General features: G+C 33.3%; 1 protein-coding gene across 2 annotated transcripts; it reads left to right on the top strand.

The window, feature by feature from the left end:
• The first annotated feature begins 2,312 nt into the window (after nt 1-2,312).
• On the top strand, nt 2,313-16,644 carry LOC110908700 (serine/threonine protein phosphatase 2A 55 kDa regulatory subunit B beta isoform). Of its 2 annotated transcripts, none has more exons than XM_022153686.2 (14): nt 2,313-2,813; nt 4,217-4,320; nt 5,207-5,305; nt 5,420-5,539; nt 6,386-6,592; nt 7,720-7,811; nt 8,431-8,549; nt 8,764-8,887; nt 9,707-9,830; nt 10,526-10,594; nt 10,677-10,768; nt 13,089-13,166; nt 14,023-14,090; nt 16,085-16,644. In XM_022153686.2, the coding sequence occupies exons 1-14, from the start codon at nt 2,696-2,698 to the stop codon at nt 16,210-16,212; spliced, it is 1,542 nt and encodes a 513-aa protein (XP_022009378.1). In that variant the 5' UTR covers nt 2,313-2,695; the 3' UTR covers nt 16,213-16,644. The 2 variants fall into 2 exon arrangements, with proteins under 2 accessions (XP_022009378.1, XP_022009373.1); XM_022153681.2 differs by having other exon boundaries at nt 6,386-6,595.
• Nucleotides 16,645-17,830: the final 1,186 nt, after the last annotated feature.

Raw genomic sequence — 17,830 nt, 5'->3', positions numbered from 1 at the left:
CACTCTTCAGTGTCATTGATCCCTTCTCCTCATCCAAGCCTTATTCAAGAACAAAGAACACAAAATGACATTCGATTGTCCTCTGTATCTTTTTCTTGAAGATTTGTCCATCTCATGCAGCAAAATCTTTCTGAGTTTCTCCTCTCAGCTAACAATCCATTCAGTGAAACTTCACGAAAAACAATACTGAATATCCAAGATAGCATATTAGCCATCATTGATTTTTTTTTTTTTTTGCCGTTTTGCAGTGAGTGGTATTTAGTAGTATTTTGGCGTTTGTTTTTTTGGTTTGATTAAATGGAAGTTGCTAAGAGTTATTATTTTATAGGATTTCCTTTGGCAGCGTAGGTTAGGCGGTGCATTATTATATTAAAGTATTCGTCATTTCAGTTACTGTTTGTAATTATTGTTTTTTATAAGCTTTTTTATCTGAAGTCTGTAACACGTCCCGTCTTTCAAGTTTGGCGTTTTAGATTCTAATATAATAAATTTTCCGTCTCTTCATTTTTATTGTTTTGTAGTTACTGTTTCTAGTTACATTTTCAAGTTTGCTTTTTTTTGGTTTTTTATAATACTTTTCCAAAGTAATTTTATTATAATTTGGGAGTTTTTGGGGGCGTTTTACGACATGATAGAGTTTTAACACTCATTTTGGCTATTTGGCGTTTTTAGTATATAACAATCAACTGAAAAACAAAATTAAAAAAAACAATATATAAACAATTGATCTTCCAACTCTTCACTGTCACCAGTCTCTTTCTTCTTTTTAGAATCATCTTAACTGGCTGGTTCGACTTTCGTATGATTCATTTTGTTTTTTTTTTTTTTGTTTTTCAAGTAGTTTTTTTTGTGGCTGTTTGGAAGCACAAAGTCTGACATCAGCATCTTTTTCTTGAAGATTTGTTCATTTCATGCAGCAAAATATTATTGAGTTTAGACCAATCAGCCAACAATCTTGAATTTTCCAATGAACGATGTTTGATTTTTTAACTTTTTTGGCGTTTTACCGATAAAAATAACGCCACCAAATAAAAGCACCTTAAACCTCAAAATTTGATCATGCTAAAATCAATAATGTTTTGCTGTATGAGATGGACAACATTATTAATCCTCGGTTAAGAAAGATAACTGACAATGTTGTCCACCCCATACAACTAAACTTTACTGACAACAAACCTCAATAATGTTTTTGTATGTTTTGGCGTTATAAATTGGATGAAAGTTGAGGATAAGTTAATAAGATTTTACTCAATGAAATGAACAATATCCTCACGTAAAGATTTTGTCCATTACATTGAGCGATAGCTTACAGACAACCAAACTGAATTTCAAAAAACGTTTTGGTTTAGAAGATATTTGATGTTCGGGTTTTTTGGCGTTTGTAAGACGAATGAGATATATTAAATATGACGTTTGGGGGTTTTGTGTCTGTTTTTAATTGAAGGTCTGAGTTGTTGTATATATAGGATTTTTTTGGCGGGATTTTATTATAATTAAGTTTGGCGTTTTATATCTAATGGCGTTTTTAGTTAGAATGGTGTGTGATTTTTGTTTGGCGTTTTATTTTCATGAGATGGCGTTTTGTGTGGAGAAGTCAAAAGACCCTTTTACCCTTAATGAAGCGCGTCCACGTAATAAAATTGATGTTATTTACGAAAACGGCACCGCGCCAATCTAGTCCATAGATTGTTTTGATCGGACAATGCATAAGCGTTCTCACCATTCTCACACTTTCTACCGTTTTCTATAAATCTTGACCCATATAATTTATACTACCTCCGTCCCACTAAAAGTGTCATATTTTGAATTTCCAAAGTCTTTATTTATAAACTTTGACTTTAATTATATATTTTTGTGTAATATAAAACTTGATGAAAATTAACCTGATAAAAACATTTGTAAAACACACTCAAATCATATAACTTTCATCAAATATTATCTAACACAAACAAAATTATTTAAGGTCAAAGTTTATAAATAAAGACTTTGAAAATTTAAAATAAAAGGGAGTAATTATGAAAAGACATACAATCAAAAAAGCAAGGACACAAGTGTCTTTTCACAAACCCCAGGTTGGGTCCTCAGTAACTCAGCCCGGTCGTGTACAGTCTTTAAAAACAATAGTTTAACACATTTCAACTCAAGTCACTGCCTGTCACGTTACTCCCTTTTCAACCCACTACTAGCCACCCACGTGTACCACTAATCAAATCCTATCGGTCCGTGACGTAACCAACACTCACCGTCAGTGGCTTTATCACAAAATGACAGAAATTTACAACAGGGGAAAAGCATTATTGTGTGTTCGGAGGCAAAAAGAACGGTTAGGTCACTTCAGTTTTCCGAATATCTCCTTTTAGAGAGAGAAAGTGTGTGTGTGTGTGTGAAGAAGAGAGAGAAAATAGAATAATCGCATCGCAATCTCTGAATGAATTGCGATTTGGTGATGTTGTTGTTGATGATGATGATTACGACGATGCTCGATAATCGTAATTGATTATTGAATCTGAAACAGGCTCTTTTATTTTATATACATATGTATTGTTTGTTGATGGAATTAACTGAGGATTTCGGAGGATACGATCGTGTAGAAATAGCGATTGAATCATCGATCGCGTGATTGTTGTTGTTGATTTGGTTTTAGTTTGGATTCGATTTATCGTTTGATTGATTTGAATATCGAAAAAGAGGAGAAATGAACGGTGGCGATGGCGGAGATGTTGCGGCAGCTCCCGACGGTCCTCCACCGCCTCTTGACTGGAAATTCTCTCAGGTGTTTGGTGAACGTACCGCCGGTGAAGAAGTGCAGGAAGGTAAACTGGCTTTAATGGAGATTTACTACTACTATTATTATTATTATTATTATTATTATTATTATTATTATTATTATTATTATTATTATTATTATTATTATTCAAATGTTCAGTTTGTTATATGGATCCGCAGGTTTGTGTTTTGTTAGGGTTTGATTAAGTATGTTTTTTATTTCTTGTATTGGATCGGCATATCATTGGATCATTGGAGATTCTGGAAATGATTAGAGTAGGCTTCTGTAGATAGTGGTACTTGTTATAATGATATTCTTGTTGAATTAGTACCTGTGCTTTGATCTACTGTTGTCAATCAAATCACTTACGTTCTGTTGCTTGTAGTTTGTGTGGAAGGCTTCAGCATCTCCTTTTATATTTTTTATATGCTTTAAGGATATTATTAATGTTTACACTAGTAGACTTTGCTTACATATAATATCATAGGTGTGAAATGTTATGATTATTGGTTGTACAACTTCAATAGATTGGATCGGCATATTGTTACTTTTCTTGCTGCTCAAGTTAATGTGATGTCAACTCCTTCAATAGTGTTTATATCTAGGGCTTGTCTTGTGGCATAAGTTTATCTGCAGGAAAAACTAGAATAACATGCGGGTAGTGTATTTTTTTTCTGTTACAAGTTGTAGAAATATGGTATTTATATATAGTGCATTCTTCATCAATGAAATTATGGAATTCCATATCTATGTGGTGACTTTTTGTTATTGTTGCATACACACGTGAGTTTATGGATTTAAGTTGTAACATACTCTTCACGTGAGCTTATTTTGGAACTTTATATTAGCTTTACTATCATATTAATCATTGAAAAGTTTTTTGGCACACGTGATTAGCAAGAAATTGACCCACGCATAATTTCACCTTAATTGTTGGGCAACAAATGAAAACTGGAGTGGATTTGTTACATAGATATATACCCTGAGCCTTGGCTACTGATGCAAATTTTATACTGATATAACAAAACAATGATGCTACCTATAGGAGCCAAAACTTTATTATAAATTATAATGTATAGCTAATCATAGTATACTGGCACAGGAAGATAATTGCTGTTACATCATACATGATGTTTCTGTTGTGGGCTTTAATGGTTATTCAAATGCTATTAATGTTACTTAAGAGGTTTTCAGTCGATTATTTGCCTTATTGGTGATTCGTTAAGGTGCTCCATACAGTGTTCTATAAATGCTAAGATTTGCAATCACATAACTGCTATTGTGTTATTTTGTTTTCTTACATAGTTACCGAATTTCTACTTTATAAACTTATTTTAAGACCAATCTAACTTAGTTAGTCTAGCTATTTGTATAAAGCTTAATATACAACATTATTTCACTTATTTTGCATCACCAAATAATGCAATAATGGAAACGTATTTTCTGCAGTTGATATCATATCCGCAATTGAATTCGATAAAAGTGGTGATCATCTTGCTACCGGTGATCGTGGGGGCAGAGTAGTATTATTTGAGAGGACTGATAAAAAGGAGGTTCGTTACGCTATAAATTATATATACTGTATTTTATTGAGATACTTTTTAGGTATTCTGCACATTTTTTATAACTAAATTACACGAATGGTTCCTGTGGCATGTTCATATTTTGGATTCGGTCCTAACTTTTGAGAATTACAGACTTGGTGTCAACCTTTTGCAACTTTGTAGTGCATTTAGTCCCTAACACTAATTGAGCTAAAATGGTTGTTAAACTGATGTGAAATGACCATTTTAACCTTTTCATCAAACAACAAAATGAGTACAATGATTCTTACATAACCTCCGATTGGTAGATATAGATACAACGATGCTCACCTATTACTGCCGAGAACCCAAAACATTATATGGTCGTAGTACATTAAGTATTGAGTTGGTAAAGAGAAATAAACACAATGTTGTACAACTTGTATTGACTTGGGTAGAACAGATATTTGGTGTCAAGATGTGGTACACTTAATCGGGCAATTAGGGTTCTGTTTCTCCTACGAATTTGGACCAAAAAGTCAACAACTTGCCCCGACATGAAGGTCCTTGTCGTTCTGCATGCAAGAGTGATCAGAGTGTCGGAAATTGCATAAGCACGTACATCCTAGCTAATAGGGATCCAGCACTTATTAAATTTTTAATTTTTTCTTGTTTTATAATGAAAACAGTAAAATAGCCGTTTCACATCAGTTTAACAGCCAATTTTAACGTCAGTTAGTGTTACAAGGATGCTAAAGGTTGGAACCAAGTTTGTAATTTCTCAAAGGCTAGGACCAAATCAAATAAGGGCATACCAAAGGAACATTCGTGTAATGTAGTCATTTTTATTTATGTTGTTTTCTACTTTTTTTTAATCCATCTTTTTACTCACAAATTTCAATGATTGGTTGTGTAGCATGGTGGGAATAGAAGGGATTTAGAGAAGACTGATTATTCAAGTAGTAGGCATCCAGAATTTCGCTACAAAACTGAGTTTCAGAGCCATGAACCTGAGGTCTTTACATTTTCATGTGTTTTTTTTTCCTTTTATCATTATTAGTTGTTCTTCTCAACTAGCCTAACTTTCCCCTGCAGTTTTATTTATCTATTTTCATTTTCTGTTTTTTAGTTTGATTATTTAAAGAGTTTGGAGATTGAGGAGAAAATTAACAAAATCAGATGGTGCCAAACAGCCAATGGTGCCCTCTTTCTTCTGTCTACGAATGATAAAACCATTAAATACTGGAAGGTAGCCACTTTAACTTTCATATACTTGCTTTCTTTTGTGGTAATAGACTCGTATGTATCTACTTATCAACTTGTACATTGACTAAGGGCGGCAACTCTTGATACGACCCGAACCCGACACGAAAAGAACAGGTTTGGGTCAACGAACATTACCTGTTTTAAAAAATGGGTCAGGTTCGGGATGACCCGTTAACCCGTTTAACTATTTAGAAAAAAATAATTTATATTTTTGTTTTTTCCGTTTCTATTTTACATGGTTGGTCATAATAATGTTAGTTTTGAAACATTATATTATTACTTGTCACACTCATACTAACCATTAAACATGTGAACGATAACCCGCTTAAAACCCAACAAGTCGCTTATAGATCACTTACTTGTATGACTTGTTTAAAAATATGGGTTAAACGGGTCGTATTCGGGTTGACCCGGGTTATATGTGTGCGGGTTAGGGCTGAAATCTTTGACTCGAATAATAATATGGGTCGGGTTCAGGTTGAACATTTCAACCCACCTACCTGACACGATTGACACCCCTGTCAGTGACCAATATAAATATTATGCAAAAGGTTATAGTGATTTTGATTGATAACTCATGAATATTGGTGGATGTGATAACCATACTCCCTACGGCTTTGTATAAGGGTGTTTTTTAGTGATTTACGTATAACAATTTAAACATAACCACCTTGGATATGATATTATGATTAATGGTTAAAGTCTAATGAATTAATGATTTAAGCATGAAAATAGTGGAAGTTAATTCTTAAATGTAGGCCTTAAAAACTTTAGGTCTTGATTACAGGACATATTTGCAGCCTTAGAATGTTTTTTGTTACTTGCACAGGTCCAAGAGAAGAAGATTAAAAAAGTTGCTGACGTCAGCATGGAGCCATCTAAACTAACTGGAAATGGCAATGTTGCTAGTTCCAGTGTTACTTCCGCCCCTAAACCACATCTTGCGAATGGCGGATACTCTGACAAATCCTACACTAGTATAAACAATGACTTACTATTTCCTCCAGGGGGCATTCCGTCACTTCGTTTACCCGTGGTAGTTGTAGCTTACCCTATATGTTTGATCTTACAAATGCATATATAGTTTTGTAAAAGGGTCAATTTTAGCTGTTTTTGTCTCTAAGAGCAGCTCCAATGTTAGCACTTGATTTTTACGCTAAAATAATGTAGAAGAGTACACTTTTATTGGAATATGCTTACACTATGTTTTTTGAATCTATGTATACACTAAACTTTATTTACTTAACAAAATTATGTACCCCAATGTTAGCACTTGATTTTTACACTAAAATAGTGTGAAGGTTTACTGTCAACATTGTAGAGGTTTTTTTGGCACTTTCACGTTATTTTGGTGTGAAAAGGTACAGTTAGTGTAAACATAGGAGATTCTCTATTGGGTCAAATGGGTTGAGCTAAAGCCTAAAAGATTTAACTTAAAAAGAAATGGGTAAAACGGATTGAAAGTCATCTGAAATGTATTTAAATGCATACAACTTTCCAAATTGGTTTATTAAGGAAGTATTAGTATTGTAACAATATAATCATGTAATCATATTTAACACATTAGCAATTACTAAGAATCCTGTATTAGAACCTATATCTGGATTCACCCAAGTATTCAACTGTTTACCATTCAGGCCCCGTATATGAAGGCCACCCAATGCTCGAGTATTGTGAAATGACAAAACACACTCTGTTTTCTTTTTTATTATTTATTGTTGCTTATTGATAGCCGAACACTTGTATTATTGTTTATTAAAAATACTTTAGGGCATTTTTGTTATTAGACATGTTCTTTGGCCATATTTTGGTAAAAATGAAACTTGATACATACATGGGTGGTCTATGAAATCGGTTATGCACATAGGATGGGTGCATGAATACTGTATTTAATGACCTTACAACTTGATTCTTATCATCTTATACAAGAATATACATGTGCATGGAAACACCACTTATATGTATGCCAATAAAAACAGTAATTTTCTCCAGTCTATCTCAATAAAATACTTTTTTTTTTTACTATTACTACAAGTTTAAACTAACATTTTACAAGAAGTTTTTACGTTTACTATCTGTCTTTATATGCTGTCATGACATTCTTGTTTCTACATTATATTATCTTCTTTAACTTTTGTAACACCCATATGTTAAAATTTGTAGGTAACTAGCAACGAAACAAACCTTGTTGCAAGATGTAGAAGAGTATATGCTCATGCACATGACTATCATATCAATTCCATCTCGAATAACAGGTTCGGGTCTTCTGTTATGCAAAATTTTATCAGTCATTATGTTATGGCTTTTATTAAATATGTTTACTATCCTGTGCTTGACTCTTGAATATCATGTACCTTGAACAGTGTTATATCTGTTATTTTTGTGAAAAGAGATTTGGTTAAATAGGGGTTAGAAAGTATATCAAAATAGGTTTCAAAGAATAGGTAGTTTTGTTTAAACTCATAGATAAATAGTTTCATTGTAGCTTACCAGACAACCAAGAATCTGGATACGTATATTAAAACACTTACAAGAACTTGCGAATCTGATAGAGCATGAAATAAGTAGATAAAATGATCATAAAGGATAACGTTGTGAAAAAAGAAGTCCTTTCGTTAACATAAGGAAACCCTTTCTAATTAAGTTTCAACATGTAGTTAATTTTAGTTGAGTTATAGATAATCAGTATTCTTGCAGCTGGTATGAAACTGATTGTTTTACCCCTAAATGATCAAACAACCGGAAGCGGTATATTTTGTTCAAAAACTTAAAAAAAAAAGCTGATTATTGCAATAACGAAGAACATGATATCTCAGTCTTCTGCATGCATTTGTTTCCTTAATCATCCACTAAACCCCCTCCTCTTTTCTTCAGTGATGGCGAAACGTTTATATCTGCTGATGATCTTCGGATAAACCTTTGGAATTTGGAAATTAGCAACCAAAGTTTCAACATTGTGGATGTCAAGCCTGCAAACATGGAAGACCTAACTGGTAGAGTATTTTTAGTAATTTAAAATTTATAATTATGTAGAGTAATTAACCCTTATCATCCCTATGCTTATTCAATTATTTTGGATTTTTTTTTTCTAAAGTTTGAAAACATACTTTGGATCCAGAAATGACCAATTTAGCCCTTTATTTATATATCTAGTTAGTTGCTTCACTAAAGTTTGTGGTCCTTGACTTTGAGTCTACTCTGTTGCAGAGGTGATTACATCAGCAGAGTTTCATCCTACTCATTGTCATACGCTAGCATATAGTAGTTCAAAAGGATCCATTCGCCTTATTGACTTGCGCCAGTCTGCCTTGTGTGATAAGCATTCTAAATTGTAAGTGTTTATTTTGTTCTTTTTGCTTTTAACTGTAACAGTGTGCAGCGGACCAAAACTGGACCAAACTGGAACCAAATTTGAAAATATTGGAACCATGAACCAGACCCGTATAGTACCGGTCCAGTCCCATACTGGACCGTGAACTGGACTCGAACTTTTGGCTGGTGATATAAGCTTGATTCATTATCTAAATGGCTAGGGTTACGCAATAATTCAAAACCGGACCAGAACCAAACATTTGAAAATATATATAATACCTTAAAAAGAAAGGTCGGTGCTTTCTACCCTTAAACTTTGTGACTGTCAAAACTAACCCCTCTAACTTTGTAAATGTCACTTTAACTCCTTCAAGTTTCTAAAGTTTCGAGTTTACCCTAAACTAGTTTCTTACGTTTTTATTTTTTTGTATGTGTCAGCATAAATTCGAGTTCGTCTATGCTTTAACGTAATTTTTTTCGGAAACGAGTTGGGTCAATTATATAATGTTTTGTTTTTATGTACGTTTTGAGTTGGACTGCGTTTTGACGTAAATTTTGCTTGGAAACAAATCGGGTGAAATATAATATGTTTTCAATCAACGGTGTAAATTTGAGTTACTGTACGTTTCAACGTAAATTTAGTTCGGAAACGAGTCGGGTCAATTGGACTTTTGGGCTAGTGATACAAAGCCTAATTCATTGCCTAAATGATGTCATTTCATTAAAATAAAAAAGATATATGGTTATGGATAATATTAATTCACTGCTATTAAAGAAACAATTTTATTTTATTTTTTTCTGATTTATTCTGGTCTGTATAATATCAAAACAATATTAGGTTTGACGAACAGGAAGCTCCTGGTTCAAGATCATTCTTCACTGAGATAATAGCCTCTATTTCAGATATTAAGTTTGCGAGAGATGGAAGATATATACTAAGTCGTGATTATATGACCCTTAAGGTTTGTTATTCTTTCTTCTTATGCTATATTATATAATTTTTAAATTACGAAAATCTTTCAAGTACTTAGGATCTATGTTTGCTTTGCATTCGATCCTTTAAGTATCTCAGGGAGGTGATTTGTACACAAAACAGTTGTATTTATACAATTTTACCCTTGCATCTAAAACACTTTTTTTTGTCTTTCCTTATGACGTAAGGGTAAAATTGACATTTAGCTAACTTGAAATTGTGTTTTATTTTGTGTTTGTGGACCAATATACGTGACAAAGGGAGTATAAGTAATGCATTATTATGATAACAAAGACGATGTTAATAATAATTTACAGTTTTAAATAATTCGCTTTAGGAGGTTATATCCCTCGAAATATAGACATTGGGCGACTTTCAACCCGCTTTGACCCGTTTCCCTTATAGCTACTTTTTGTATCGACCCATTTTAGATAGAAGACAGCCCAAATCGATCGATTCATAAATAAATACGTCAAAATTGTCACCTCTAGTCACGGTAGTTGATCATGTTGGTGTCAATGAATGTTGTTCTCTTTTACTGTGTCTCAAAGCTGGTTACATTTGTTCCATTCAATCTTTTTGGTATTTTACCCTTATCTTCTCCCATTCTAGTATAAAACAGTTAGAAGTGGGTTTCCATTTATGTATGTAGCTAAACTTTAGGTTTGATATCACATTGTGCAGTTATGGGACATTAACATGGACTCCGGTCCAGTCTCGACATTTCAGGTGCATGAACATTTAAGACCCAAGGTATAATTTTTTTACAGAACTTTTACTTCTGATTTTCCTTTAGCGTTGAGATGCTGATTATAGTACAATTGATTATTTCCAGCTGTGTGATTTATATGAAAATGATTCTATTTTCGACAAATTTGAGTGCTGTTTGAGTGGTGATGGCCTACGTGTTGCAACTGGTTCTTACAGGTAACTTTACTCTGTAGTCTGTACTATCCATTTACAAACCAATTGGCCAACTCCTTGCGAAAAGTGAGGATACGTTTGTTGACTATGCTTTGACCAATTTATTTTACCTAAATCTCTTGACACTGCCAAATATACTTGAATATTCTAGGTACATTTAATCTTATTGTTGTTAGTTTTAGAGTAAACTTCCGTTTTGCTCCCTGTGGTTTGGTCACTTTAACGGTTTTGCCCCAAACCTTTAAAAATAGCCATTTTACTCCCTGATGTTTTGGTTTTGTTGCCAGTTTGCTCCCTGCGGGGAGCAAAATGGAAACACAAACAATTTGGATGGAGTTAGAGGCGGGGAGCACACTGGCAAAAAAACCGAAACATCAGGGAGCAAAATGGCTATTTTTAAAGGTTTGGAGCAAAACCGTTAAAGTGAACAAACCATAGGGAGCAAAATGGAAGTTTACTCTTATTTTTATTATCATAATAATATTGTTATTATTATTATTATTATTATTTTTGTTGTTGTTTTTATTATTAATATAATATAATTATTCTCTATTATTAAGCATATATATTTATTATTACTACTATTATGATGATTATTACTATCATCATCAATATCATTAGGATTGTTGTTGTTCTTCTTATTAATACTATTTTTATTTATTATTAAGCATATAGATTATTCTTACTATTATTATGATGATTATTACTATCATCATCAATATCATTAGGATTGTTGTTGTTTTTGTTATTAACTAGTTTTTGCCCCGCCCGCGTTGCGGGGCAATAAGCCGAATATTTCTCTCTCATAACATTATGTCTGTACAGAGGGGTAAAATCGTAATTATATTTTGAACTGAAGGCGAAATCATAATTTTAAACTGAGAGCAAAATCATAATTTTGAGCTACGGGGAAAAACATAATTATATTTTGAACTGTGGGCAAAACATAATTTTGAGCTAGAGGAAAAAACAACATTTTATTTTAAGCTGGGGGCAAAAACGTAATTTTAAACGGAGGGCGAAACCGTAATTTTAAACTGGGAACAAAATAAAAAAAGAGATTTTGACCCGAGGGCAAAAGCGTAATTCTGAGCTAAGGGCAAAGGTATAATTTTATTTTGAGCTGAGGGGAAAAAACGTAATTTTAAACGAATGATGAAAGCGTAATTTTAAACTGTGAGTAAAATTAAATTAAAAATGGTATGGTCCAATAGGGAAGTGCCACACAGCTGTGTGGCACTATTCCCCCTCAACTTGTTTTTGTATAGTAGGGTAATATTATTGTTCATTATTAAGCATATATATTTATTATTACTATTATTATGATGCTTATTGCTATCAACATCAATATCATTAGGATTGATGTTTTTTTTGGAGAAAAATGCCCGGATAGTCCCTGTGGTTTCGCCTTTTTTCACCTATAGTCCCCAACTTTCTAAAATTACCTGAATAGTCCCCAAGTTTTCAACTTTCCTTCCCGGATAGTCCCTGAAACGGATGGGGGTTAGTTTTCAACTTGGGGACTATTCAGGTAATTTTGGAAAGTTGGGGACTATAGGTGAAAAAAGGCGAAACCACAGGGACTATCCGGGCATTTTTCTCTTTTTTTTGTTATTAATATCATTTATTATTCTTTATTAAGCATATATATTTATTATTACTATTATTATGATGCTTATTGCTATCAACATCAATATCATTAGGATTGATGTTTTTTTTTGTTATTAATATCATTTATTATTCTTTATTAAGCATATATATTTATTATTATGATTATTATTACTATCATCATCAATATCATTAGGATTGATGCCACAAGAACCAACATACTTCCACATTCTGCACGAAATAGTCCCTCAACCTAATTTTGGTTTGGTTACGTCCCTGAGGTTGTTTAAAATACTCAATACTTATGGATTTTTTTTTTTTTTTTCAAAAACGACTTTTTACCCTTTGAGCTGGTTTTGAAATTGAATGAGGTGATTTTCTAACTGTGCAAAAATGGTGAGGTATATATAACTTTTTTGGATCATATAAGATGATGTGAGTTTTTTTTTATTATTAATATACTAAAATTAGGTTGAGGTACCTTTTGATGCAAAATGAAAACGTATATGTTGGTTACTACTATTTTCATTACATTTTCTGTTTACTATAACTAGTATTAATAATTTCATTCTATTATAACTCGAAAGAGGAGTTTTTTTCTTACGATACTGATATACTATTGCTTTGTCTGATTTTCGTCTCAGATGCCTGCCTTATATAATCATAGTTTTTCTCCTTGTCTGTCTGCTTACGTGTTAAATTAATATGATTTCAGCAACTTGTTCCGTGTGTTTGGCTGCCATCCGGCCAGTACTGAAGCAACTACCCTAGAAGCTAGCAAGAACCCAATGAGGTATTTCACCCATGTTTGAGATATTTTTTTAATAACGTATTAGGGATAACTGAAAAGGGTAGAACGATTTTGATGTTGATCTCTCTTAAATCGTATTAATATTTGATTTTACAAAAAGTTGTAATTGCCAAATCTCCAATACAAAATATGCGGTCCTAAGCATGCAAAACAAAGTTTTTGAACAGTTCGGCCTACAAATGTTAAAGACAGTTTCCGAGAGTGCAATATTTTTATCGAAACCCGAAAAATGCATAATTATATGTAGAGTAAAGTACATGGATGGTCCCGGTTTACCAAAATTTTGGATTTGGTCCCTAGCTTTCCAAAAGTTCACGGATGGTCCCTATGGTTTGCACTTTGTTACGCATTTAGTCCTTAATAACTTAGACATGCTAAAACCTTTAGATTTGTTGGCCCAGGACTAAATGCATTACAAAGTGCAAACCAAAGGGATCATCTGTGTACTTTTGGAAAGCTTGGGACCAAATCCAAAACTTTGGTAAACCACAGGGACCATCCGTGTGCTTTACTCTTATATTTATATCTTTAAAAAATTCCAATAATCATACATGTCAAAACTCTAGAACATTTTGTGTTGAACTTTTAAAACTTTTCACGTGTTCCTATCATCTTGTGTTGATCATCTTGAAACAATTCAAAGAAATATGGATATATTTGGTTGAATAATTCAACAATCCTTTTAAGAACCTGTAAATACAACTTTCTTTTTCGAAAACGAGAAATCTGCTATATTGGTTACAAATATCGATCTGTAAATAGATGTAATGATCGCCTTTTGTTGACTTTGGATACTAATTGTGTGTATTATTATTAAACCATTTAAAACATCTTGTAGGAGGCAAGTGCAGGCCCCCTCAAGACCTGCCAGATCCCTAAGCAGCATAACCCGTGCAGTTAGACGAGGTTAGGCGTCTTTTTTTCGTTCACCTTTTACTAGGGCAGCAAACGAACACGAACAAAGCCTTGTTCATGTTCATTCATTTAAGGAATAAATGTGTTCACAAATTGTTCATGAACACTTACCGAGTTACCGAACGAGCTTTTCTGTTCGTGTTCGTTCATTAAGGAAATGGGCGTGTTTTCGTTCGTGAACTTTAAGTAACGAACACAAAGAAAATAAACGAACACAAACAAGCGTCCATGAACAATAACGAACATAAAAGAACACGTTACTGAACATATATGAACGAATACGGCCTTTGTTCACGTCGTTCATTAACTAAACGAACCAAATTTCTTGTTCGTATTCGTTCATTTATTAAACAAACGAACTTCCCGCTGAACGCTTCACAAACTGTTTGCTGAACGTTTGGTTCGTTTATAGCCCTACCTTTTACAATTCCAAAATCATTGCAACATTATCATGAACACAATTGGTAAACTTGATTATTAGTTACATATCTAAAATATCTTATACTAATGAATTAAGGGGGTATTGCCTATGAAAAACTCCTTATCTCCTTTTCTACCTCCGTATCTCCTTTTTCAAAAAGTCACTCCCTCCTAACTTTTCCATTTCTCCTTTTCAAAGACTTAAAACCGCCTTTTCAACCCATTACCCAAACATCATTTTCTAAAAAACTCCTTTTCCGAAAAAGTTATAAGTCAATAAGTTGTTTTATGAGCAATCCCAAACACCCCCTAAGTAGGAAGAATATTATGGACCAATATAAGCTGTACTGTTATTTTACTTATTAGTGATTTTTGTGGAGGTGTAATTTCGGCCTGTTTTCTTATGATTTTTGGGATTGTATTTATATCAAACTAGTCAAAAGTTTCAAACAAATAAATACACTTAGTTAAAAGAAGAACGTGCTAAGGGTTGATTCGTTGAAAATCTTCCAAAGTCGACTTTTACTTCATACATCCTCCTTTTTTTTCTTCATGGATTTTGAATTATTATTATTATAATAATAATAATAATAATAATAATAATAATAATAATAATAATATTGTTTTAGTATCCATCCTTGTTCTCCCTTTCCAATCGGTGCTAAGGGGACCCATTTTCAACCCGAACTCATTTTGACGTGTTAGTTGTTACCAAAACACTCGACCCACACCAAAATGTAACTTTCACCTTTTTTTGTCATTGTATGTTCTATGTAAAGAACAGGTTCTTTTCTTCTGTTGTAGGTTATATTATTTTTTTTACCACCGTGTGTAAGTAACCTTCTAAGAAGGTAAAACGGTGATGTGCCACTAGTTTTTTCTGGCTATAGAAGGTTACTTTCATACAATGTTAAAAATTTGAAATATATTACATACATTAAGGAAAAGAACATTTTTCTTACAACGATAAAAGGGTGAAAGCATATCGGTTATCGGTCCCCATGTAAAATATCGGTCAGAATATCAGTACCGATATTATCGGCGATGTTGACCGATATTTGACCGACATATCACCGATTTTCCCGATATAAGTACCTTTCATCTTTCTTCTTATTGCTGCTATTAGTTTAATTGTTAATTGTTAGTGTTTTAAGTCTTAATGAGTTCCTACTTTCTACAATTGTTAGTGTTGTGCAAGTTGCAAAAGGTTAATTTGTTAATGGTAGGAGAGTAAACTGAATTGTTAGTGTTAAATTGCTCTATATATATATATATAAATTCAGCATGATATTAAAATTATCGATATCCCACCGCGATAACCTATATCTCAAATATTGGTCCTTGACCGATATCCGATTTTTACCACATAAACTGCTTAGAGCATGTTACATTTTAGATTATCATTGTAATATCGTGTTTGTATCCATAATTAACACATTAAACAAATTAAGAAAAAGGAACAAAAATGTGTTTAGCGGGTTAGCTCATTCCTTATGTCGACCTGCTGCTGCACTATTATGACCCGATTTACTCATAAAATTTTGTATCTGTTTTTTTGTCTACAGGTGGAGAGGTTGACGCCAATGGGAATTCATTTGATTTCACAACAAAATTACTCCATCTCGCATGGCATCCTACTGAAAACTCAATTGCTTGTGCTGCTGCAAACAGCTTGTACATGTATTATGCATGAAACTTAACAAATTTTTGCTTGCCAAATCCCCTTTCCTTTTTCCCCCTTTAAATCAAAAGAACCCCCCGAAAACCAAAATAGAACAAGTTTTCTTTTCCTTTTAATCAATTTTCCTATCCACCCTCGATTCGTTTTTTGACTCTCGAAGTACCATTTTTATTTAATGTTGGTTATTTAGGTGTAGTGTTTAGTTGTGAAGAAAGTCTGCTACAAACTTTGCGGGCGGGCCATCAAGTTTTAGTTGGGATCTTGAATTTTGATACTCGATTTATAACCGGTTAACTTGGTGGAATTGATACGAGTGTTGTGTGTTATTTGTTCACATGATTAGGTACTGTACTGTGAATGGATTATAACATTTCAAGCACTGCACTTTCTTTCTTTCTTTGGCATTTAACTCACTCATGGTTATGTAATTTTCATCATTCATGATGTTTTGTGATTTTATTATAACCCATGTTTCTTCAACATTTAAATAATATAATTTGAAAAAAGGTACTTATCTTTATGAAATTTATTGTTCTAGGACATTGAACCTTTCTGTTTCCAGGTATCAAGCTTTTCTTTCATCTATAAATCTACAGGACCGAGTAACCAAGAATTTCTTTTATATCGGTTTTGATTTACCATATATTTCAGGTTCGTCTAGTCTGATTTCAACCTGACGATTGCCGCTATGGACCTTTTTGACCAGAGCTCGTCATTTTAGCCGCTTAAGTAGTAGCAACACACATGGCATGGCATGTCATTTTAATCGCTTAAGTAGCAACACATGTATCGCATGATTATGGGCGTGTAAGTAGCTACATATGCTTGCCGGTCTCAACTCTATTACAACAGCAATAAAAAACACGTTAAGAATCTCATGTTTGGTAAATTCAAAAACGCTTCAAGTTCCATACATTTTGGTTGATTGTTAATAGGGAGAATTAAAAGACGTAAAGATGAACTTAAAAACATATAATAATCTAGCCGGGGGGGGGGGGGGGGGGGATATTCCACGGTCCTCCTAACCGCCGGAGTGTGACACTCCGCAGGTTAGCTTAGTCCCATAGCCACCTGGGGGTTAATACCCTATACCGAGTCGATCCGTTTCCCCATGGAAGAGGTGGGAGGCTGGTGACCTTCCCTGGAGTCGAACCCGGGTCTCTGGGGAGAGAAAGGGTGGGACTGGCCAACTAGGACACCCCAGTTGGTTAAAACATATAATAATCTATCTAAAGTTTGACATACGTTTTGTTTTATACTCAAGTCGAATTTTTTATTTCGGTCTTTTCTTGTTAAATCTCTATGACTCGTTTAAAAGAAAATTAGTTTTGAGATGAGATTCACACAATTTTGCAATGAGGTTAGGCAGGTGTTTTGATATCTGAAGGTAATCCTAGTGGTTCCACAGTGTGATAAGGTTTTATTTTCCAAGTGGTTGTGAGTTTAGTCTCTTAGAACTTACACGTTTCAAGAAATTAAAAATTAATGAAATCTTTGAATTAGAATAATTTAAGAATATTCGTTTTTAGATTTGATGTAGAGTGCTTTTAAACTTGGAATGAATATATTAAACTATTTTTTCTTTTTTTTTGCTTAACAGCCATGCTTTTAAACTTGAAATGAAGAATTA

Source organism: Helianthus annuus, chromosome 2, assembly GCF_002127325.2.
Source record: "Helianthus annuus cultivar XRQ/B chromosome 2, HanXRQr2.0-SUNRISE, whole genome shotgun sequence".
NCBI classification, from domain to species: domain Eukaryota; kingdom Viridiplantae; phylum Streptophyta; class Magnoliopsida; order Asterales; family Asteraceae; genus Helianthus; species Helianthus annuus.
The sequence above is the reverse complement of the archived record's forward strand: the minus strand, read 5'-3'. Positions and strand labels throughout refer to the sequence as shown.

Coding starts and splice junctions, on each gene's coding strand:
- LOC110908700 (XM_022153681.2), top strand. CDS start 2,696: ATGAACGGTGGCGATGGCGGAGATGTTGCGGCAGCTCCCGACGGTCCT. Junction 7,812..8,430: donor AATTCCATCTCGAATAACAG/GTTCGGGTCTTC, acceptor TCTTTTCTTCAG/TGATGGCGAAACGTTTATAT. Junction 8,888..9,706: donor TGTGATAAGCATTCTAAATT/GTAAGTGTTTAT, acceptor AAACAATATTAG/GTTTGACGAACAGGAAGCTC.